Source organism: Pararge aegeria, chromosome 12, assembly GCF_905163445.1.
Source record: "Pararge aegeria chromosome 12, ilParAegt1.1, whole genome shotgun sequence".
In the NCBI taxonomy this organism is placed as follows: Eukaryota; Metazoa; Arthropoda; class Insecta; order Lepidoptera; family Nymphalidae; genus Pararge; species Pararge aegeria.
This window is the reverse complement of record NC_053191.1, coordinates 10,095,875-10,120,692: the sequence shown is the minus strand read 5'-3', so window position 1 is coordinate 10,120,692 and position 24,818 is coordinate 10,095,875. Positions and strand designations below refer to the sequence as shown.

The 24,818-nt window shown below is 35.7% G+C and overlaps 3 protein-coding genes across 3 annotated transcripts; 1 reads left to right on the top strand and 2 right to left on the bottom strand.

The window, feature by feature from the left end:
• Positions 1-1,168: 1,168 nt before the first annotated feature.
• LOC120627796 (phenoloxidase 1-like) lies at positions 1,169-9,957 on the bottom strand. Its single transcript, XM_039895833.1, has 12 exons — positions 9,711-9,957; positions 8,711-8,906; positions 8,114-8,222; positions 7,918-8,038; positions 5,244-5,452; positions 4,561-4,813; positions 3,952-4,104; positions 3,731-3,865; positions 3,182-3,363; positions 2,898-3,040; positions 2,396-2,631; positions 1,169-1,821 (listed from the first exon to the last, which is right to left on the bottom strand). The coding sequence occupies exons 1-12, from the start codon at positions 9,819-9,821 to the stop codon at positions 1,594-1,596; spliced, it is 2,076 nt and encodes a 691-aa protein (XP_039751767.1). The 5' UTR covers positions 9,822-9,957; the 3' UTR covers positions 1,169-1,593.
• On the top strand, positions 6,132-8,260 carry LOC120627797 (2-(3-amino-3-carboxypropyl)histidine synthase subunit 1). Its single transcript, XM_039895834.1, has 2 exons — positions 6,132-6,520; positions 6,893-8,260. Exons 1-2 carry the CDS (start codon positions 6,280-6,282, stop codon positions 7,906-7,908), a joined length of 1,257 nt encoding a protein of 418 aa, XP_039751768.1. The 5' UTR covers positions 6,132-6,279; the 3' UTR covers positions 7,909-8,260.
• A 1,379-nt stretch (positions 9,958-11,336) lies between the features above and the next one.
• Positions 11,337-18,704, bottom strand: LOC120627929 (protein ABHD11-like). Its single transcript, XM_039896055.1, has 6 exons — positions 18,480-18,704; positions 15,071-15,441; positions 13,897-14,019; positions 12,267-12,798; positions 11,701-12,068; positions 11,337-11,541 (listed from the first exon to the last, which is right to left on the bottom strand). The coding sequence occupies exons 1-6, from the start codon at positions 18,687-18,689 to the stop codon at positions 11,403-11,405; spliced, it is 1,743 nt and encodes a 580-aa protein (XP_039751989.1). The 5' UTR covers positions 18,690-18,704; the 3' UTR covers positions 11,337-11,402.
• Between the last annotated feature and the right edge of the window lie 6,114 nt (positions 18,705-24,818).

Genomic DNA, 24,818 nt, shown 5'->3' with positions numbered 1-24,818 from the left:
TTTGACAACCGAGTGGCGCAGTGGGCCGCGACCCTGCTTTCTGAGTCCAAGGTCGTGGGTTCGATTCCCACAAGCGGAAAATATTTGTGTGATGAACATGAATGTTTTTCAGTGTCTGGGTGTTTATCTGTATATTATAAGTAATTATGTGTATTATATTCATAAACAAGCTACGCTTACTTTGGGGCTAGATGGCGATGTGTGTATTGTCGTAGTATATTTATTTATTATCTAATATTTTGTTTTGTTATAAATCAATCGCACCTCCGTTTTAGCATCTGGACCATAATCCAACTGTACCTATGTTTGTGTATGCGTGCCAGCTTTACCTTAGGCTCACTAATCCATTCCTTATGTGATTTACAAGCGCAAGCCATTCAGATATTATTACGCCTGGCGCAGACTTTCGGCAGGCTGTATGTATTTCGAGTAGAATGACATCCATTGTGGGACCAATTCTGTAGTAGTGCTGTAGGTACACAAATCTCTACTAAACTAAACTGACAGGTCTATATTTGTGTGAGAGAAAGCAGCTTCTAGACAGTGAGCTTTAGTATCATATTAAATCAATACTTCTAGAAGTATTGCTGTCTCTTTCAACAGAAAGCATCGTGAAAAGGCGACAGCACTACCTACTTTTGTATCATCATCATCATCATTACATCAACCCATTACCGGCCCACTACGGAGCTCCTCCCACAATGAGAAGGCGTTAAGGCCGCAGTCCACCACGCTGGCCTAGTACGGATTGGTGGACTCCACACCTTTGAGAACATTATGTAGAACTCTCAGGCATGCAGGTTTCCTCACGAATCCCGATGATTCCCTTCAACGTTGAAGCAAGTAATATTAAATAACTTAAAATGCACATAACTTAGAAAAGTTAGAGGTATGCTGGGTTTCGAACTTGGCCCCCCGAAAAGGAAGTCGACCTCCTGCCCAATGCGCTATCATCGCTTGACTTACACTCTTGTATACAACAATAGAATTGGTCTTAGTTGCTTTGGTACTAATGGCGACCTGTCATCTTTAAACATTTGCGACTACCGCTTGAAAGAGTTACTCATTTTTGCGGCAGGTCCGATCGTGCAGTAATGTACCGTAGGTATAGGATCATGAACAACATAAAAATACATATTATTATTTTAAGTAATAAGTGCTTTATTAAAATTATTATATTTAAAGGTCACATTAAAAGTTAATAGTTAAATAGCTCTTAAATTTATGTACAGTACTAACACTAAAAATAACATTCGACTTAGTCTATCAGCCTTTCACAGATGTAGTTTATAAAAGGTACAAGAAATAAAAAATATGCTAACCTTGTACTTACCCACTAACTATTTCAGTAAGTAGGTACCTAATATAAAAGTTATAGTATCCACTTTGTCTCGGTTTTTAAGAGCATGAATAAACGGTTTTTATAAAACTATATTTTTATGGTTATGGCTTTATAATATTATGAAAGTACAATGATATATAAAATATTAAAATATGTTTATGGTTCATATATGTTTATGGCATAACCGTCGTTAGGTAGATAATTAAAAGCTTTAAAGATCAAAGCTTAACAGAATGTGGATTCATTATTAATTAATTTGTAGGATTTTTGGGATTTTGCTCAGTAACGTTTTGCAAGCGAATGGTGATGTCCTGGCGGAACATGTTGGGCAGGATAAAGTCCTGGATGTTGGCCGCGGTGCTGGAAGGTCTATCGAAAGGATAACCCATGCTGCGTCTGTCAGGATACAGCTTATCCTTCAAGCCGCAGAAGCTGGAGGCCTCGACGCAACTTAATGTGGAGCCATCCGGATTATTTACCTGTAAATGGAAAAGGAAACTCATTTAATCAAATTCAACATCACTTTCTTTTGTACCCATCATATCTAATATGCGTACTCCATTGCCTTCTAAGTAACTCTGAGACTTCTCGTGAGGCCCATAGCAAGAGACCGAATTTCAGAGCCATAAGTCATCATAGGCAACATTCACTGACAATTGACAAATTATAAGTTAATATATAAAAGAGAAAGTGTGTGGGTGTGTATGCTCCGAAACGGCTGGACCGATTTCAATGAAACTTTCAGGGAATCTCCGGATTGACCTGGCGAGTAATCCTGTAAAGTTTGGTGACGATCGGAGCACTCTTATTTAGATATTCTATTGTTGGGTGTACATGGGTGTAGATAATGATCTTCAACCGCTCGAGAAGAGAATAGAAGAGAATGAATACGGAGAGAAATAAATTATTTAATATATTATGACTTAAATTAAAAATTTAATGATATAAGTTTATTGTTTAAATAAAATAAAGCAAAATCTAGCACGGTTAAGCGGGCTGGGTACGCTAGTTAGTTATAAAACACAGTCTAGTAAATATTATAAGTGGACTTACGCTGTCGAGATCGTAGTTGGAAAGCATAACGAAGAGATCGTACTGTGCGCCTGCCTCTGTACCCTTCGGCACCAGCATGTGCTGCGGCCAACCGCAACCGCAGTAGTTGAAACTGGTCAGATCAGTCTGTCGGGGATCATTGCCTTGCTGTGATAGATTGCGGAATGTCTGCTCAAATGGAATTGTCACAGATGATTGCGTCGACTGGCGGACGATTGTATTCTGGCCAGCGTTTACTGTAAAAAAAATGAATCTAGATTTAGTTCACGTTCCAAAATATCAGGCTTGTATCACTAATTAGTAAGATTTTGCAATATAAGTTGGGAATTCCCCCTAGAAATGGTATTATGGTTTTGGAGGAACGATTTGTTTGCAAGATACTTGCTGAATTAGCCAGAAACATTTGCTATAATCGCCACTAATGAGTGCGTGAGACATGTGAATTTTATATCTTTTATTTCTTACGCTTTTTTTTAGCAAGAAACCAGTAGGTAATAATTACATGGAATGACGAATTTGTCCATCTCGATGAACATCTTACGCTCGTCGGACAACGCCCAGGGTAGGTTGCGTTCGTCGAACTTTGGTGCAATGAATATGCGCACCGTTGTGCGTCGAGCGTTGCCGGTATTGTTTACGTCAATACTGAAAAAATAGCATAAATTAATAATTACATAGAAAAGTAACCTTTCCCTGTATATTTGTTAAACGAATTTGAATTACAGGGCAACTAAAGATTATCGGTAATGTAGTTTAAATTTAAATTAAATATTTAGTTTTACGTACACATATTGGAAAGGACGATGGTTGAGATGGGTGAAACGAGCGTAGACAGGACCCCTGTTGGAGAAGTCAAGGCCACGGGACAGATCAACATCACTCTGCGTCCAGAAAGTGTTGAGAGTATTCTGCCCACCTGTGCTGCTCTCCACTCGCGCAGAAGTTATTTGGACGCCCGGATTCTCCAACTAAAAAGATTTGGTTTTTAATTTGATGCTTGAAAATCAATTTAAAATTAAACATGTAAATAATGTAAAAGAGCTATACATAAAAAGCGGTGATAGTGGTTGGGACTTCGGCTTTACTTTGCTGAGAGCCGAGTTCGAACCACGGCACGCACCTCTATTTTTTTTGTTAAATTATCACTTGCTATAACATCGAAGGAAAACATCGTGAGGAAGCCTGCATGCCTGAAAGCTCCCCATAATGTTCTCAAAGTTGTTTGAAGTTCTCATAACCGCACATGCCACACATCGACTACCTAAACCCTTCTCATTCTGAGACGAGATATGTGCCTTGTAAGTATAGATAGAAGTAGTTCTATGATTACTGTACCTCAGATCGCGTGTATGGTCGCACGTGCGTAGATTCCTTGAATCTCTGGAAAAGATCGTCCACAAAGGCGTGCCAACGGTAAAAGAATGGATCGCGCATTGTCGTTGCCTCGTCAGCCATTACACTAAAACTTTCCTGTTAAAAAAATATTTATAAACAAATGGAAACATGTAACAAGCGGGATAAAGCATCCGGTAAATGAGAGATGTATTAGAACTCACTAGGTAACGGTGTGTTGGGTCATGCATGTAAGCAGCAAAACTGTGGCCATTATTGTGCAGAGCGCCGTAGAGTTGCGGATTCGGAGACAAGATGCTGGATTCAATTATGTTTCCCAGTGTGTCAATGTCTAAGGCTTGAGTTGTTCCATCGGCCTAAATAATGCGTGAAACACAATAAATAAATTGATAAAAAGATTTCATAAAAAAAAAAAATTTATAACATTGTCTTTGAAGGTTTATTTATACGCATTATTATATTTAACAAGGAATACCCTGTAAAAATATTAACTTAAAAGAAGTATATTTATTTTTCCATACAAACTAATTCAAAACAAGTGTTAAATTATGACAACCCTTTTGAAGATAGAAGACCGACACGCGCATAGTACCTACGCTACGCGAACATAATAAAGTGACAGGAGTCACATGATTTTAATTTTGCATGTGATATTAGCTGTATCTGATTTCTTTCAGTAAAAACTATGGCAATGGCTTACTCAAAAACTAATAGGTTTTCGCATAAGTCTCAGAGACAATACATCTAAAGCCTGTGAAGTATTATTTCGGTTCTCATCTACACGTTGTACATATAAATTTGACATCACTCACTCTTTGAGCAATACCAGTGGCAATAGCTTCTTCTACATTCCTTCTCCATCTTTGCATATCTGCGACAGTAATGTTTAGGCCGTCAATGGGACGGTTGAGGTTTTGCCAAACCATATTTGCCTGCCTTGGAGGCCATCCACGTGATGTTGTTAGACTGTCCAGTTTCGGGAAGTATCCTTCAGGAATGGGTTCATCCCAGTTGCTGAATTTCTTGACTCTAGCTAAGGCATTGTTGAGGCGTTCTCCGTTATATCTGTGCATAATAAATAAAGAGCCGTAAGTTTTAATAATTACGGGACGGTTATTAACAATAATATACATTTAATAATAAACAGTGATACTGATTAAAATTTGTAGTATCTATCTTTGCTGTACACGATCCTGGCACGCACCTCTAACTTTTAGGAGTTATGTGCGATTTTAATAAAAGCAATTCAAATATTACTTGCTTTAACTGTTAAGTTTCAAATCATCATGAAACCTGCTTGCCTGACACTTTCCATAACATTCTCAAAGGCATATGAAGTCTAACAATCCACATTTGGCCAGCGTGGTGAGTGGTGACTACGGCCAAAACCCTTCTCATTGTGAGAGGAGACCCGTGCCATGTAGTCGGCCGGTAAATGCTTTATAATGATATAATGAATGATGACATACAACGTTAATTAGGTTCATAAACTTACCTGGCAATGATCTGCTGGTGCATATAGAAGAATAGTTCTCCGCGTCGGTCTTTATCAACGACTTGACGTTGTCTAGCCGAGAAGGGATAAACAAGATGCCAATGCCAATGGTGAAGGTTAACACCAATATCTTCTCGGAAATAGGCCAATCGATGTTCAACATCCAAGTCTGTCGCGGTGTAATCTCTCGGAATGATGATAGGAACACGCTGTAATGCAACAATAAATTATTTTAACAATCTTATTTAACAAAGTTATATTGTTTCTGACCCAATTTTATTTGCAGCTATCAACCAGTATCCGTTAAAAATAAGTTCCAAGAATTGTGTATCTATTATAGAAGTTTGTATTAGAAGAAGCCTTAAAAACAATAAAACAGTAGGAATATCTTGTTTAAATTTAAGTCAAAACTGATTTTGTAAGTACTGCAATTTTAAATTATTACCATGGCAGAGGGCGCAGTAGTACTTAGTAGGTACCAATTTGGTGTTTACAGGTATCTTAGTTTAGGTATCGTTTTAACTTTAACATTTAATCGTATTTTAATCATCATAATTCAAGTTATAATGGTGAAAATATAAAGTAATAATGATGAAAGAGACAATTTAAATCTCATGTGTTTGCGTATGACGGAAACGGAAGTAGGTAAAATAGACGTTGGTAGCTGGTACTTGGTATAAATCATACTATGAAGGAACGTGGAGATTCATAGCTTAAAAGGCTTAAAACAGGATCTAAATTTTTTATATGAATAATTTGTAATAGGTATATTAGTTTAATACTCGAGTGCTAAAATAAAATTTACTGAAACTTTGTTTTTTAGTGAATTTTTTTAATTGATATTCATTGACATTTCGAATCCCAAACGTATAACGAAACGTAATTTCTTGCAAAAGTCACGTAGGCCCAGCGAAAGTCGAAAATAATCGCGCGTGTTTGTTAGTGGTTTCAAAACATTTGATAAAAATATAACCTACGGATTGCAATGCTGGCCGAGATTTAATAAATATAAGTTATAAACAATGTGCTAGTGAAAATGGAGGATTTAGAATTAAATCCCAACGTAATTGTTGTTCGAGCTAAGCCAGAAGGTCAAAGAAAAACTTTCAAACCTAATATTCGCTCCATAAATAAAATACCGGACGATTTGCTGAACGATACACTATTAAACAGAGCATGTGAGACATTACCACGAAATTATAACTTTGAAATACATAAAACGATATGGAGGATACGATCTTTAGGATCGAAAAGAGTTGCACTCCAATTGCCAGAAGGTTTGTTTACATTTGCTTCTTGATTAATTACCGTCGAGAATACCCGTTTAATTTCAGTCCAGAGTTTATTATTAAGAACATAAGACTGATATCATATATCAGTCTTATGTTTAACGTTTAGAGTGATTATTTTCATAATATTAAAATATTTAGGCTTACAAATAACTTTGGCAGCTCTTCCACATGCTATACTTAGCTAAACTTAAATTATTTGAATTTAGTTGGTAAAAATTACATAAAAGTCAGAGCTTAACCATACAGTGTGTTTAACATTAAATTAAAGTCAGAAAACAGTTACATTGGCTTTTGACATTTGCATATAATCTACTGATATTTCATTCGACATATAACTAATTCATTGTCCTTTTTCAGGTTTAACTATGTTTGCAACAACACTTTGTGATATAATTGAGACTTTTACTGAAGCAGATACTGTGATAATGGGTGATGTTACTTATGGAGCTTGCTGCATAGATGACTTTACAGCAATTGCACTTGGGGTTGATTTACTGGTGCACTACGGACACTCCTGCCTTATCCCAATAGACCAAACTAATAACATTAAGGTGCTGTATATATTTGTTGATATAAAAATTGACCCATCACACTTCATAGACACAATTAAGCTAAATTTCCCTAAGAGAACACACCTGGCTATAGTTAGTACAATTCAGTTTGTCACAACTCTACATTCGGTAGCAAAGACTCTTCGAGATGAAGAATATATAGTTACAGTTCCACAGTCAAAGCCTTTATCGCCGGGAGAGATACTTGGTTGCACTGCTCCTAAACTGTCATCAGATGCTATAGTCTACTTAGGTGATGGCAGATTTCATTTAGAGGCTATAATGATAGCAAATCCAAATATACTGGCATATAAATATGATCCATATGAGAAAAAGTTTACATCGGAGCAATATGAACATACAATAATGCAAAATAATAGAAAGAATCAAGTAAAAATTGCAGAAAAGGCCCAGAAATTTGGTCTGATTCTTGGTACATTAGGGAGACAAGGAAGTACTAGAGTGTTAGCAAATCTTGAGAAGCAGATACAGAACTCTGAAAAGAAATATTTAAAAATTTTGCTGTCTGAAATCTTTCCCAGTAAATTAGCACTATTTAACTTGGATGCTTTTGTCCAGGTTGCATGTCCTAGACTTTCAATTGATTGGGGTACTGCATTCCATAAACCATTGCTTACACCATATGAGTTTTCAGTCTCTCTTGGGAATAGTAAATGGTTGAAAGATGATGGCACATATCCGATGGATTTCTATTCAAATGACAGCTTAGGTCCATGGACTCCTAATTATAAGCCAGTCTTGTGTTCAGGAACAGATCAAAAATGTGATAACTGTTGTGGTCGTAAGGAAACAGGGAAATGAATTACTTACTGGAGCCCCTTGTGCTGAGACGGCTGCAGACTCTCTTGCTTGAGCAAATACTTGAGAATCCATGAATTTAGATGGGAAGGTCTCTGCAAAGTTCTGAATGGGCACATTTTTTGTGTCCTTCCTAAAAAAGTGAATAAGTAAATCAAGGAAAAATAGATCATCTTTTTAAGCACTATTTATTTTTAACACCACTAACCTGTGCATCAGTGCAACAGAATAACAGTAGTTGAACAATTGCGGATTGAGGTTAACACGTGCATAAACACATAAGGATAAGAAATCTTGAAGTTGATTCTCAGGTACAGCTGTAAATAAATAAATTAAAGAAAATGTTATTATTGTAGATTTTACACTTAATTATTAAGTAGAAGAATTAAATAAAACTCTGACATCTCTGAAAATGTGTTTTTTAGAAACTAATATTACTAATGTAATATCTATTTTTGAATTATTATAATTATCATGTAGCACAGAGGACTGATTGATGTTTGGGTCCAAGGATGTGGAGTGGGAACCCTGCACTGAAAAGCAAGATAACAAGTATGTTGTGAGGAGTCATTGGACACAAGTAGCACTAGACTGGGATGTAAAAATCAGTACATGTCCATTGGTTGAAAGGGTGATGAAAAAGTCAGCTTGTAGAATATGCCTATGCCCTATGCCTATGCCTATGCCCAGCAGTGGGACTGCTGGGCATAGGTCTTTAATGCAATAGTTTTATAGAACATAGACCCATCATGTTGCTCAAATGGGGGTTGGTGGGCTTAGATAGCTTAGATGTTAAATACTTTACATAATAATTCATCAATGACTTCATCTGCCATTTCCTGATGGGCAGGGAGGAATGTTGAGAACTCTGCATCAGCAGGCAGACGACGAGCCAGATTAAACTGAGGCAGCTGTGATAATTCCTTCAGTGGTATAACCTTATTTGCCATTTCTCCATATCGATTGTTTATTTCAATACCATTGTTCATGTAATCTTCATTCTATAATAAGAATTACAAAAAAAAACAGTTATTCCAATAATAACGTGTTTATGTCTTTCATATTATTTTTGAATACTTAGGTTGCTAAGAATAAATATACCTATACATATTTTTGTAATGAAGTTATATATTACTACTATTATGTATTAAAGCAGTAAATAATACTGCTATAAGATGCTGAAGAATTTATTCTAAAACCATGTGAAAAACAGTATGGTCCCATGCAGTTGAACATGAGAAATTGTTGATGTGACAAACAACGCGCGGACAGAGCGCTCACACAAAAACCCTTGTTGTAGGGAATTTTTTCGTTTGGCGCAGATCAAATGTGAAGGTAGGATGGATATAGTATGTACTACGTATTTTCTTTATATTATTCTTCATGATACTTGAGCGTTAACGATTGCCTTTTGGGCATAGTTACGTTCAAAGTAGGTACCATGGAAATAGCCAGACATTTGACCCGGATTTCTAGAATTACTTAACCGCGTAACAAAACTACTGCAACTTGCAATATTTGACGAATACACGGCTAACCGATCAATAAAATTTATTTACCAACGCCGGCAAACTTAACTTAAATCTATCTAATCGGCCTGCTAACCGTATCATTACCTGTCCCGCTTACTACTTGACTATCTTTTATTAACTATCTTCTAACTTTTAACTCACTTTTTAACCCATCTAACTCGTTGATACGCCAACTAGGCGGCCAGACCACATTAAACCAGTTGTCCAGCATTTGATGTCAATAAATTTATATTACGATGACTTTATTAAAAAATAGTTTGTAATTGTACTCACCAAGAACTGTTCGGTGAGTTGGAAAAGTGTATTGTCATCGCCCTTAGGTGATAGCATAGGTTCGTTCGGGCGATCGAACAGTAACTTGAGGCTGTCCACCACGTCAACCATTGTGAAGTATCCCTTACAGGGTCTTTAAACTAGTCCCTTTTTCACGTGGACTCCTAAGGACTGAGCTGACTACACAAATGCGATGGGCATTCAGTAGGACGTAGAGACTACGAATATCCACGTCACAATGGTGGTGAAGTAAGAATGAGGTAATAATTGGTGACCAAGGGAGTTATATACTGGTATCATACAAATAGTTACGAGTGCAAAATTGTAGCACAAACCGCAAAAGGATAAGATAACATTTCTAAGAACAATTTGTGTCATTTGCCACAATAATATAGTCACGCACAATTTGTCTAGTTGGTGTTGCATTTTGAGTAGGTATTCCAAAGATTAATGTGTTGCAGTGCGTTGCCTAAAAGTAGGATTTGGTCCTTCTGGCAAATGGGTAATACATATTCCTTTAATTAATAGTAACGCGGCCTTCCTGTAAATTCAAGGTTATGTATATTATATCTATCCATCCTGTATTCTTGTTCACAACCATTTTTACTCCAGAACTAAAAATTCAGCAGTTAAGGAACCTTGTTACCGCTGCATTTGACGTGCACGTAACGTGTTATAAAAAAATATAAAAGTATAAACTAAGTAAATTATCTAAGAGCCATGACTGACCGATATATCGATATTTTACTCCGGGCGTCTAGTTGTGAAAAGTAGCCGATATGTCGATGAATAAAAAACCTATCTATTCGCTGTATCCTCCGCTGTCTGTGAAAGTTCCGTCAAAATATATACATTTCAGAGATAAACTGTCTCAAACAGAAACCGTTTTAACATATTTTGTAACTTTTGCATTGGTAAGTCCTTAGGAATCATATTATAAAATTGTATACTCAATCCCACAAATGACTTCTGTACCATTTGCAGACAATATGCAGATGACACTAAATTCTAATAATTAATTAAGTTGACTGTTTATAAAGATAAATATGTCACAACCACCAATTGTGAACACTATAAATAATACGATCTTCAGGCTTTGATCACCAATACACAAAGTTTTGTCAGTCACTTCAACGTTCTAAATGTGATAAAAAAAAATATATCCTGAGAAATTGAACTCTTATCTATTTTAGTTAATGACATACAGCCCACCGACAGATAGATGAACTGATAGACAGGTGATGAAGAGGTTTAGTAATAGGGTCTCAGCACTCTTTGGGTACAGAAGCCTAAGAAGTTCCAATGAATGTCAAGAATACATGGTAAAGTCTTGCGTGTTCCAGAAAGTCTGCAAGCCATATAGTGCTAAACAAAATAACTATTTTGCTGAATCATATTTTCATGCTTGCCATCATCATCCTTTTGGATGAATCTCTTTACCACACTTCTTTAACACAGGCAAAATCAAAACAAGATTCCATAATAATCTGTCATTCTATGTACCTAATTACCCAAGTATAAAGAAATAAATTCAACACAAAAACATTTTGTAAATTTATAATTAAAACTAAAGTAAATTTTCAACAAATAGGTACCTAATAAATTTTACTAATAACAGCCTTAATATTTTGTATAAATTAAATAGCTAATCAGAACATTATTAAATTTGAGCTAAGTTTAATTTTATCTCCATTATTTTTCTTGTAGGAAACTGCAGACCATATCAAGGAATTTCTCAGGTTTCTGACTATGAACCCAATGACCGGCTCCCTCAATGAATTGCAGTTCTGCCAGTGGAAAATATTCTTGCATTTCAGGCAAATCATTTTTCCTAAAAAATTAAATAATTTGTGTATTAAACTACACTACCAAAGTTTTCAATCTCAGAGTAATGGCAACTTTCTTTTTTGACAAGCAGTGGTTTAAATATCTAGAGATTTTAATTCACTGCATAGTCTGATTATTTTTAATTAACTATTTCTGTACCTACCCAATATAATCTGACAATGAACCTCCTATGAAGAGAGTTGGTCCACAGTACTGAAGCCCTTTTAAAGTTGTAGGAAAACTTGCAATATTCTGCTGGAAGTTATCTTTTAATGCTGGTATATTTACTCTCCATGAGTAAGATCCAGTGTTGGTTTGTATCAAATTTGTAATGAGGAAATTTCTCAGGTTCACATCAGTAGTAACTCCTTTTAATTGCTCATCAGCTAGCTTTCTTGCTTTAGACATAGCTATGCCTGATCTGATTGAAACAGCAGCCATAGCATCAAAGAGATTCACCATTGAAAATATTTGTGGGCTTGTTTTTACTGGCGATATATCTACCACAATCAAGCTTGATACTAAATCAGACTGTAACAGAGAATTAACACACAATTTTATTAACCACTAGCTTTTGTCAGTGTCTTTATCAGCATTTATTTTGGGTTATAGAAAAACCCTTGGAAATAAGTTGTTTTCCTATGTATCCAACATCTTATGTAAACATCCAATACAACACAATCAAGGTTATCGAGGTATAGTAAAATGTGGGATCTACGTACAACTTACACAGAGCAATGACAGCACCATGGCAGTGCGGCCACCCATGCTATGCCCTAAAAGGGAAACCTTAGATATCTCTAGCTTCTTAAGCAGCTTCATAACGTCGTGGGCCATATGTAGATAGGTATGCTGTGGAGAATGTTTACTATCACCATGGTTACGAGCATCAATACCAATGACTTTCCTCCCGGTTGATTTATGTATCGCTTTGCTCATACTGTTCCAGTTATTCTTCGAGCCTAATAGCCCATGTAAAATTACTACAGGAGGTCGTGTAGAGGTCTCATCATCAGTACTCTCATATGAAGAATATGCTAAGTCCACAGTTTCTGCATAGCTGGTAGATGTCGTCACATAACGTGGGAACGAAATTGATAATATTTTTGGACATATTTGAAAAGTACATGATGTACGAAGCGTGTTGAGTAACATAACTCTGATTGTTCCTAAATAAAGATAGGTTATAATTTTGACATTTTGAATGACAGTCAAGTAGATAGGGATGGCCACTCGCAAATCCTTGTACCGCTGCTGAAAGCTGGTATTTTAGACGGCGAACTGGTACCTCCACGCTCCATTGCGGCGCTGCCAACACTATTAAAGTTATGAAACGAACTTCAAAAATGGACCATAAAAAAATCTACCGTTAAAAGAAATATATCACTTGAAACATTTGTTTTTGATATATATCTTATATCTGAACTAAATTATATTATAAATAAATTACAAATTAGATATTGGAAGATTTTTATCTGAAACTACAAGGTTTCCTTCACTTATAACACAGAACGATAAGTAACCGCCTAACAGGACCGCTTACCGTGTTTAGGTATACATACTTAATTATAACAATGTTCTCAACTTTTACTTAGTATGATTTAATTACATTTGTAAATCTATTGTGAAAACACATTAGACAAGGAATGAATGTGTAATTTAGATAGACGTATTAAGTAGGTAGGATAATCCTTTAAGCACCAACTCAGAATTGGTTGGGCCAACCGTGTATCGGAGAGCAGGATATGCTGTGACGGTTATTATCAATTACTTGTGATAAAAGATTAAAGAAGCATTAGAAGCATAGCATAGCATTAGAAGAGCGTGGTGGATCTATAAAGTTTAGAGCAACTGAATTTAACAATCAAAGACTCCCAGTAAACCTCTGGAATTCTCAATTTTCCCAAACATTTTTATTTAGTAAACTGTACACCACCCACTTTAGTTTGAAAATTAAGTTATTGACAGCCATTAAGCCAGTGAGACACAATATGCACGGCTTATATCGTGAGAACTGTCTTTATTTCTATTCATCTTAAGAAGATGACCAACTGTAAACAGTGAGTATATTGTGAGCAAGTGCTATTTATATGGTGTGGCAGATCATAAGAAATAAAAAGGAAACCAATATATAAAGCCCTGTGAGACACTCATTTAGACCAAAAATTAAATGTTTTCATTAATTTACTAGCCTCAGTAGCCCGCCGGGTCTCCTGCATATCTATTTCCCGTCTTGCTATTATGACGCACGCCACGCACTTCGGTCAAGATGATGACTTGCGGGATATATTTTATAGGTTTGGTATAAAAAGATCTAGCGGGTTAATGATTTTTATTTTATAGTAATTAAGTTGTTAAAAAATCTTTTAGTAGCCTAAGAAATTCCACAGGGCCCTCAGTGTGCACGTTATGACCAACATCTTTAACGTATTCCAATTCTGCATTCGGAAATATTTTTTTAATACCAATAATATCGTCAGGTCTAAAAGAACAAATTAAAATTTATATAAATAAAACCTTTTCGTTAATAAGTTATAAATTAAAATATAGGTTTAAGTGCATATTAGACTACACTATGAATAGAGCACAAACTAAGTTAAGGGCCTAAATTAGTGAAGTGTAATTACAGTTAGTGTCGTATACACAGAACAATTTAATTTCTGTAGCACTCGTTACGGTCCTATTTAATGCCCCTATTTATCGTACTTAGTTGTAGTAGAGCCTTTTAGAAGTATTACAGCTAAGTATGCTTATTTCTGCCGCCAAGGAGCATTGCTGTGTTCCAACATTGTTATGTTTCGGTCTGAAGAACGTGGTTGCCGATGTCATTACAGGCACATGGAGTTTAACACCTCCGCTTCAGGTTGACGGACACACACACAAGGCAAAATTCACTATTACCTACTTGCACTTACACTTGAATTATTGGTCTGTTTATAGGGAATGTTTTCCACTTAGCATTAGGTGGGCCATCTGCTGGGTCCGTCAACTAATAGTGAAAACGCCCAGGTCCTGCGTGCAACCAATGGCAAGAATGGTCCGCAGTCTAATTACACTCCCGACCCCAGTGCCGCTCTCATTCAGAGACGGCCCAAACACGTCCCTTACGACCCCAGGCGATCAAATTTTCTACCGACAAGGTGTGCCAATTAGGTTACACACACGCAACGCCTACACAACGTCTCCGTCCGCGAAGACGAGGATGACGCCCTTTCCGACATCATCTGTCATTACGACGGTGACGGGGGTGTACGGACTAAACCCTAGTCCAGAAACTCGACGTTTCTTAAGCCGAGGTCCGCGTCTTCACAGGAGGCACCTTTAGGGCGTCCTCTGGGCCTCGGACTCAACACCTGGTGAGATTTCGCGCTCACCTCAATCCCCTGGTTACGCTGTTATAAACCTTAAAGTGGTTCAGCTACGATTATTTCGAAATAATAATGACGCGACCATTTCTGACAGAGCCTAACTACAACGTATATCCAAAATTAAATGCAAATGCCTAAGAACACTGAATAAACCTTTTTACGTACGGTATGTAGTTAGATTTATCGCCGCCAATAAATAGAGTCGGCCCAGCATATTGTTTTCCAATCATTTCGCTTGGAAAGCTTGCTATGTCTGTGAAATGTCGTTTCAGCACATCTATGTTGCACAGCCAACCAATCGACTTGTCTTGTTTAACGCCTATGTTCATAAGAATGAATCCCGTAGAATCGGCGTCCACTACACCCGAAGCGACTAGTTTATCTCTAGCAACAGTTCTAGCGTTAACCACGTTGTTAATGTTTTTGAAATCAACTGTCTTCATTGTATCCATGAGTTTCGGAAAAAAATTATTAAGGATGCCTGCTGTTGACACTGGGGATATGTCAACCACCACTAATCTTGACACTTTGGGAGGCTGAAAATTGCACAATATTGACGCAATTAAACAACAGCAACTATTAATATTATTGAAGATAGGTAGGTATACTTTTAACCTCTGAATCCATCCTCAAAAATCTAAATGTCAGTTTCAAACAGCACAAATTTGGATGCCATTCTTTTTTTTAAAATTTTACATTTACGACACTTTTAGGGGATGTGCGTATAAAAAAATATTCATCCCACCTTTCATGATTCTGTAAACGGCATTGACTTCCTAAATAATTTATCTTTATCATAGTCCTATTTATAGAAGTATAAGTCTACAATGAAATATATAAAAATTTTAAAGAATGTGTCAACTTGCACCGAAATCGCATGAAAATGGCTAAAACGTGGTGCTGGTATTTGACTTTTATAGCGATAAAAATACAACGAAATTCACAAATCCCATTGATAAAATAGCATTCTTGTTGCTTTATGAACATAAAATAACCAGAAAAAACAACGATACTAAAAAGGCCTGCTGAGCTTCCAATACACATGACACTAGGCTAAGTGCAAAGAGCTGATTTGGCAGTAGCGCAAAGCAAAAGAACGTTTTAACTGCTAAGGCGATCCAACTAAGGATCCAATTATATCTATGTTGGCTGGAAAAAATATAATGAATGGCTCCGCTGGTGCAGTAAGCTAAATTTTAGCTGTGAGAGGGTGAGCTGAGTTTTAGAAAAAAGGGGAATACAAACAACTTAATATATAGACTTTTTATTAAATAGTTATTTTAGCTTAGGTACTAGCTGACTACCGATTTTAATTTTGAAAAAACCCCAGAGCATAGTTTCAGCGCCATCCACCGGCACCAGTTATATTACCAAACTAATTTTTGCCATTTCGGAACCTCTCCACTAACAATTAAACTTTATGAATGGTATTAAAGTCCAAATTGACTTTAAGTATCATTACGAATCGTTTGTATGGGAGTACAGAAGAGTGTTGTTTTTAGACTTTTGCAGTCATCTTTTTAAATTTTTCTCTCCGTAAAGTGCCCTGTTAACGATCAAATTATTTGTCAAATTTTACGTGTTTGTCAAATTATTTGATCGTTAACAGGGCACTTAAGAATCATCTACGTACTTCAAGAGTTAATCTAAAAAAATAATATGTGAAATCGGTTTTGCTGCTCTCGAGATTTGCCCGTAGCAACACATTCAGCGATTCAATTTGATATTCTTAGATTTTTGACCAAATTTCTGACTAATGCTATAAATTTACACTGGTAAATAAAATAAAGCTATCTTTAACTCAAATTTGTAGCAAGGTTTTCTTAGTAAGTATAACAAAAAAAAAATAGGATAAAAAATACTTAACAGAAATGATTTCAAGTGTAAATATACCACCACCACTTAATAGGTAGACACTTCACAGTGCTTAATACCCACTGCAAACCCCACTTGCGATTTCTTACTAAGACTTCGCCATAACGTTACGCTTCAGGATGGAATCAGGGCGATTATTCACTTACCATACGTTGGCCCATCTGCTTGGCCTGTCATTTATAACTTGGTAAAATAAAGGTATTTTGCCTATGCTAACCTCAGCATTATTATATTTTTATCATCCTCAGCCAATCAGGCCCCTCCGCTGGGTGCAGACCTCTCCGTAGCATTCAGAATTCAGACCCTCACGCTGATATAATACGGCAGGGTAAATCAGGAGTAAATCTGGCGATATTTTCTGTCAAACGTCCCTATGCATGCAATAAAAATACATAAGTGACGTTTGACAGCAAAGGTCGCATGCCTGTCTTGAGTTACGTAACCATCCTGCCGTTTGGTTGACTTTAACAGTTATAATCACGTCATGTTAGTGATGATAGCCGGGACCCAAACTTTGCTTGTTCTCCGTGGAACGGGGATGGAAAATAACATTTTTTCAACCACGGTACGCGGGCTGGTTGATATTTTTTTTCGACATAAAACCTAACAAGTGCCTAACAACTTATGATTTTAACCGGCTCCGAGTCTCTTGAACGTTAGTCGAAAATTCTTAGATAGGTACTTCTATCAGTAACAACGAGGCAAATTAAGTAATTTTTCAAGGGAACAGATGAGTTCCCGGCGAACTCCTGGAAGATTGGTCTAGGGGATCCTGGTCATCATCATCACATCAACCCAATACAGAGCACAGGTCCCCTCCACAATAAGAAAGGTCTCTTCCACAATAAGAAACGGTTAAGGCCGTAGTCCACCTCGCTGGCCCACTGTGGACTCCACACACCTTTGAGAACATAATGTAGATCTCTCAGGTATGCAGGTCTAGGGAAGAAGTTACTCTTTGTTTATTTCTTCCGCAAAGCAATAAGTGTTGCAATGCTTATATTTTAGAAAAAGATTTCCCGCGAAAACGCTCAACGTGTCACGGCCGCACTCATGACGTCAAAGAGAAAAAATAACTATAGTCCATGTAAGTATAACTGTAAGTCCATGTTCCATAACTAAATAGATAACTAATACATTTTAGTATTAATAACACTAAACAGAGCAACTGATGGTTTGTATTCACAAAATACTTAATATTTGCAGCGATTTTCTAAGTTCAAGCGGTACAATTAATTATTTTTATATAGATGATGTCATTCGGCATTTTACCTGTCATGGCGGATCTCTAGATTTTGCCGTTTTATTTATTGGAAAAGAATAACAATGTCACTAAGGATATAAATTTGCATAATCCATGAATCATATAATATCATTAAATTAATGCAATATTCTTTGTTACTGTCTTCATACCTATTAGATTTAGGTACCTATATAATAACTTTTTTATTTACGTCATTAAAATTTTTAGCCACAATGCTCACTCGTTTTTCGAATCGTTGTCCGAAGGAGATGTTTTCTTTCACCGTTGAAGCAAGTGATATTTTAATTACGAAAAAGGCACATAACTTAGAAAAGTTAGAGGTGCGTGCTATCCAATGTTAGTTGGACTTGTATCGATGAATACACTTGTAGCTATGAATTTGAATTAAAAGTAAACAATAAAAGAAAAAGTCACAAATAAAAAACGTTACTCGACCTCGGACAGTGCTAAAACCATGGCAGTCCTGCCCCCCATACTGTGACCAATAATAACAGCTTGTTTTATGGATAATTTAGTTATTAGACTCGAGACGTCAGACGCAAGATCTGGGTAAGTGTGACTGCTAGCGTGTGGACTTTCCCCATGATTCCTCACGTCCACAGCAATTACAGTCTTTTGAGTTGCGGTATTGATTTTCTTAGACATACTTTCCCAGTTTTTCTTCGACCCCAGTAAGCCGTGGATAATAACAACCGGCTCCTCACTGCTTTTTAATGTTCCGTGAACTTTATATGCCAAATCGACAGCACTTCGCCCAATATTTTTTACTATAATAACACGTGGTATAACATTTGAAATTTTAACAAGACGTTGCATATCCAATACATGCCTTGATATATTTTATCCTGAATGTAATTAAATGATTTTTATATTAATCGGCAACTTTAAATCAAACGCTGAACGATTTGACATTTTAGTATTGTCAATTTTTTGTATTCACTGGACAGGGAGTTAAAATAGTTTTTACATTCAGCTTTAATTATTTGACTGTAAGAATGATATGGCGATGTCTAAAAATGGTTTTAGGGTCATCAAAATGCAAATTGTTTCCAACATGAGGCACGTAAGTTACCACCGCGCGGGGAAACGTCTCTCGGATTCCGGACAAATCATCAGCAGCTTTATTTATTTGTCCGTAAGAATGATATGGCGATTTCTAAAAATGTTTTAGGGTCCTCAAAATGCAAATTGTGTCCAACTTGAGGCACGTAAGACACCACCGCGCGGGGAAACATCTCTCGGATTCCGGATAAATCATCAGCACTGCAACAATCGAGTAACAGAATAAATATATGATCACCTTAGTACCTAGTCCATGCCGGGAGTCGAACCTCGAAATCCGTTATTTTAGCATTTTGATACCTACTGCTAATTCATTATTTGTTTAGGTAAGAGCATTATTGTTTATTTTAATTTTTTTTTTATTTTCATAACCTAGCTACACTGTTACAGGGTGGTACGTAGTAAGTAACGGGCTACCTTGGGTTACATTAAGCCCGATACCCTTATGGTTTTACAGGGCATAGCTAGCCAAGGACGAAGCCTCCCACCAGACAAGACAACCGGGCTAGACATATTAATTTTTATTACTTACGGAAGATATTCCGAAAATTGACCACCGATAAATAAAGTAGGTCCAGAAAATGATTTTTTCCTCAAGGTATCTGGAAACGATATTATGTGCTTAAAATGTTTAATCAGAGTATCGATATTGCATGCCCAGCCGATCTTATGATCTGATTTTAATTTTATATTCGATATAATAGCATTCAGCAGAAGATCATCTTTTATAATTTTTTTAAGTTGCTTTCTTGTTTCCTTTTTTGCTGCACTTACATTTTTAACTTTCTTGAAATCTATATTCTTCATAGCTACGAGAACTTGTGGTAAAAAATCTGTTAAATGTCGGGCGTTCGAAATAGGCGAAATGTCCACGATTAAAAGACCAGCTACTTTGTCTGGCTGAAAATAAAAACAAATAAAAATTCATCCTGAAAATTATAATAGTATAAATAAGTAAAGAAATTAATATATTACGACAAAACATTCATCGCCATCTGGCCCCAAAATAAGCGTAGCTTGTGTTATGGGTACTTAGATAACTTATGAATAATATACATAAATACTTTTAATATACCGATAAACACCCAGCACTGAAAAACATCACACAAACATTTTCAAGTTGTGGGAATCGAATCCACAGGCTTAACTCAGAAAGAAGGGTCACTTCCCATTACGCCAATCGGCCATCTGAATAATCACAGATATAAAAAGAGTTTAATAGAAAGTACTTACTGCTGTTAGAGATACACCCATTACAGCTCTGCCGCCTATACTATGTCCAACAAGACTAGCCCGCTTTATGGACAATTTATCTAGAAGTTTTAGGATATCTCCTACGAGGTCTTCGTATTTGTGAGAGTTAACGTGTGGACTGTCCCCATGATTTCTTAAATCAATAGACACAACTGCTTTCTTCATAACATTCACCATTGTCTTTCCGATAGAGTCCCAATGTTTCTTATTGCCTAAAATTTCGTGGACCAACAATATCGGTGGTTCATCATGATATACTGTAGGCTCTCCATATATCTTATATGACAAATTAACTGCAGACTTAGCTGTATTTCCGGATATTCCTTTATAGTTTGATATATGTCGCAAAATTGCATATTTGTATAATTTTAAGGTTATCATGTTTTGACAAAATAACTGTCATAACACAACGGACTACATTTTAATATTGATGGATGGATGGGTTGCATCGCTAAAAAGTACAGGTAGATACCTATATCAAGCATGTTTATAGAAATCTATAATTTTAGTTTACAAGAATCTAATAGATACCTACGATTATAATAATTAAACAATAACCTACTTATCTTTATAATTGTTTACGAGTCCAGTATTATTATCTTATGCCGTAAACTCAATCTGGTACCTACAGGTGTTTTTGAAATATTTTTTCCAGTTCTTTGAGTTGATGTAGTGTTTATATTCTCTAAAAATAGAAGATAGAGATGATAGAGACAGAAGGTTGAACAACGCATACATTGCAATTTAAATCAAGTAGGTACATAACTTTTTTGTCGCTGGAGCAGTTTAGCGATGTGGACCAAGCCTATATTCGTTGGAAACCTGGGCTTAGTTATGGTCACTGCAGAGACCTCGAATTGACTGCCGGTACATCCAATTGTTGAAGTGTTTGTAAGAAAACGCCAGTCCGTATGTCCTGTATACGGACTACGAGGTGGATCCTGATTGCAGCGAGGCGACGACATGTAGATTTTATCTCAACGAAGCTGTTTATCGCTGCGTTGGAGGATGCTTTTGTGTGGTAGAGACCCTGGAAAATGTTAATACGAAGCTCAATGACCGCAGCAAAGTTTCTCAACAGGTGGGCCTAAATATGAACATGAGCAAGGTGAAAATTATGTCTAACGCTCATGTTGCGCTCCGCTCAGTAATAGTTGGGAGCTCTGCACTTGAAATTGTAGACGAGTACATATGCCTAGGACTAACGATCAAGTGACGATGTCTGTTCTGAACGATGTCACGTAGAATCCGATTACTGGTAGGGTTAATGTATAATAATATAATAACTGTCATACTCCTTATCAGCCACTACCATTATACCACCACCAGGTTAGAATGCAGCAATTGCAGGGCTAAATTGCAGTTGAATAAAAAATAAAAATAAACGTTCAATTTGGGCAGGTGTTGCAAACCCTATTGTTAGATTGCACATCTAGGCTCAACCGACATCAAGATTGGTCATATCTAAGCATTGATGGTTCGATTGATATTTGAGAATCAGATTTTTAGCGTGATGTCGGTTTATTAATACATAGTCTAGTGTGTTTCATACGTCATAGAGAAATGAAAATTGTTATAAATCGTAAAGAGGTCACGGGAATAAATGCATAGGCACCACGTGTACGAATGTAGATATTATGTTAAAATATATGAATAGAAATAATGTGATAAAGAGAACGAGTTTTCATGTATAACATAAATTCATCATTAATCAAATTCAAATTCAAAATTCATTCATCATTTCGTCTAAACACATGTGGATTCTCGTAAACTAAATCGTGAATCTATTATTCTATACTATCTATAATATACCTAAAAAATCTCACTTTATTATATTTATTTTATTGCACTTGTTTTTTATTTGGACCACATACTTTACACTAAAAGGTAATAAAAAAAAGATTGTCACATTAGAAAAACAGTAAAAAAAAAACGTGACGTGATTGGCCTGCGGGCCAAGTAATGTCGGAAAACTTACAACGCTCTCCGGATACAATATTATGCATTCAGGGTGTTTATGAAGCTGTCCCGCTTTTGTAGCGAATCTGGTATGTTTGCGGCATCGAGAGACGACTGCTTTTACGCCACAATGCGCAAAATATGTGACTCCCTGGTGCGGAGGTTGCGGGGGGAGGCAAGCAGCATCCTAAAGATGATTGCTAGCAGGTTGGCTATTTCAAATGGATTGGAGCGGCAGGTATTCGAATATGCAAATATTATTTTCTTTTAGCTTTCAGTAATATAAGAAGTTATGTTTTATTTACTTAAAAGTAAAAATGAGACTTGATGTCTGTAATAAATATATTATTTATTATTAGCACATAGACCATTTTCTAGCCCGGATAAATGCACGGTTCCCGTAAGATAGATATGTTTTTCACAGAGCAAGAGATCGACATGTTTTTTTTGTAGGGTAATAAAATAATAATAAGTAATATAAGTTGTCAGAAAATAGTGCAGGCTTCATTTTATCCCGGAAAAATACAGGGTTTCAATGGCATAATAATTTGTATATTCTAAAGAAAAAGAGTGTTTATACGGAGTTTCGTTAATCGTTCGCCTGCGATTTTCCATCGCGCCGTTTCTAATATAAAGCTACCAACTTGAATTCAAAAATTGAAATGCCATTTATAAATCTGGAATTTGGAAATATGAGAAAAATTGGAGATACGAATAATTGTGATGTAAGTGCGTTACGTAGGTTCCTCAACTATTATAGAAAGGATTGTTTTTGAAATTTTGAAATTTTCTCAATTCAGAAGTAACAAGGCTATTCAAATACCTACAATCATCATTTACAAAAGTTTGGAATATGAGAAGAAGAAGAAGAAGAAAAAGTCTTTATTGCACATACAAATATAAAATCAGGTGTAAATATCGGAGGTCCGTCTAAAAATCTGAATAATATACTTGCATTACGGAGGTTCACCAGCAGGTATTACTTATGAAAGGATTCTTTAATTTTAATTTGCTAAGTACAGAAGTAACAAGGCTCTGCAAACTGACAAAATGTAATTTCATCCAAGTAAATGCTAAGACCTCGCTTCGCTCGGTCAACTATTCTGATATAACTACGGACCTCCGATATTTCCGATATCATACATATTAATTTCTCCAGTCATCGTAGTCATTCAAGTCTCGATATCCAGTATGTGAGTTTATTAATACTTAAACCTGCGTAAGTCTACGAAGTGTTTAAATTTTAATTAAACCACCGGGGCGGAGGTTGTTTCAACGTAAGACGCTCAATCTTAAAACTTGTTGTGTGTAGTGCGTACGTACATCAAGACTCTATAGACAGGTAAATCAAGACTAAAATATTTTATTTATTAAAATAAATTTAACGCACAAAAGTGACAGTGTTCTAAGATTTGTGATAAAATCTGTAAGTGGTATTATTTTCAAGTGCGTCCTAATATAGTGTCTTTAAATAATCTATTACCATCTTTCAGTTTAGAACATCACAATAAATAATAATATAAATTATATTTAGCTCATTTTATTTTTAAATGAAAATCGTAGAAATTAGAAACAGCTCATTTCAGAATACAATACAATCTGTATTAAAAAAATATAATTAATAAAATAACTAGGAATAAAATTCCAATTCCCAATTTACCTGCGTGAGGTAAGTATAACAATAGCTTTGTTTGTTTTTCGGTAGATATATTTTATTTTATTAAAGATATAAATAAAAACGATTTAAAATAAAATTATTAGCAATTAATTAAATATACCATTAAAAAAGAAATATAAATAAACACTATTTTTATAATTTATACCAGCTATTTAGGTATTTAGGGTATTTATGTTATACAGTGTATTTCTAAGATTTTAATAATTTTGCAAGTCAAATAAGCATAGTAGTCGTGTATAATGCTTATTTGACTTGCTTATTTGACGTATCACAAAAATGTTTGCTTTTAAATTTACTATTTATATTGTTTATCTAGTTACGCTCGAAATTAATAAACAGTAGTTTGTACTTATCCAAAATATTCAGATGGTGGATTGAATTTAGTAGTGCTATCCTTTTCCTACTTCTTGCCTGTAGATAAGGACATCGATACTAAATTCAGTATGACAACTGAAGATTATGGATTACGTTAATTATTAATTTAAAGCGTTATTAGCTATAAATATGTTTCTAATATAATATATTTCCCTATATTATGTATCTTGATATATTTCACTTTCATATAAATGTACCTAATCAATAAAATATTTATAACAATGCCTTGATATCACTTTAACACGTGTATGTGAGCGCGAAGGAAGGTTTGCGTGATTTTTTTTAATATTAAATATCAAGGACCATAATTTTTATATATTATATAATAGTAATCCATTCCTTTCTGGATAATGCCTCTAGAGCTTTATATTTTCGTAAAATCCAACCCTAGAACAGTGTGACGTCGCTATCATTTATTTTTATTAAAAGGCTTATAAATTAATAAA